Source organism: Halyomorpha halys, unplaced genomic scaffold (genome assembly GCF_000696795.3).
Source record: "Halyomorpha halys isolate HHAL.00 unplaced genomic scaffold, Hhal_1.1 Scaffold1850.1, whole genome shotgun sequence".
NCBI lineage: Eukaryota > Metazoa > Arthropoda > Insecta > Hemiptera > Pentatomidae > Halyomorpha > Halyomorpha halys.
Genome location: NW_027114305.1, coordinates 44,995 through 45,691, shown reverse-complemented (window position 1 = coordinate 45,691; position 697 = coordinate 44,995). Strand labels below are relative to the sequence as shown.

Sequence of the window (697 nt, the reverse complement as noted above, 5' to 3'; positions counted from 1 at the left end):
ATTGGGTGTCCTTTTTATTAATAATGAAAATAAAATTTTTTTAATTAATTTTCTAATTTTTTGTTATTCTTTTTAATTCTTGTTTATTTATACATTTTATTTTATTTATTTTTATATTGACTTTCACATATTTTAAATCAATTTTAGTTATACCTTAGTTTACTTTTATTTCATGTTATCTATACTCTTACTGATTATTATTAAACCCAATCTTCAAATAAATTATAATAATTATCATAAAAAAAAAGTTTACATATCTTCTTAATTTACCTCTTCGATATTAAAAGCGTTTTCCGGTAATGCAGTCACAGCGGGCAAGACCAGAAAGCCCATAATTAGACCAAACGAAGAGTGAGCTTGAAGCTCATCATAAATTTCATTTAAGGATACCTACAATAAAAAATATATATATATTTTTATTTTTTCATAAAAAATTAAAAATAAAAATTTTCAAATCGAAGGACAACTTATAAATCATCTTACCAGTGGTGCTGCTGGAGCCAACTTCTCCAACTCTTTATTAAGAGAGGTTTGGTAGGTTTCCAATAATTCTTCGAAGTGTGAAGACAGCACTCCAGGTCTGAGGCTGCTAGTGAAGAAGTACAGAAGGTCTAGGGATAACGAAGCATATCTGAGTGTTTGCAAATCTATCAACATTACTTCTGACACATCACCCGATTCGGCATACCTGTAAAAG

General features: G+C 28.3%; 1 protein-coding gene across 1 annotated transcript in view; it reads right to left on the bottom strand.

Annotated features, from left to right (window-relative positions):
• Positions 1-261: 261 nt before the first annotated feature.
• LOC106690738 (uncharacterized) overlaps positions 262-697 on the bottom strand; it is an 11,528-nt gene continuing 11,092 nt past the window's right edge. The window contains exons 7-8 of the mRNA XM_067051505.1: positions 484-688; positions 262-390 (exon numbers count right to left, since the gene is read on the bottom strand). Coding sequence (XP_066907606.1) covers positions 262-390; positions 484-688 — 334 coding nt within the window. The remainder of the gene's footprint in view (positions 391-483; positions 689-697) is intronic.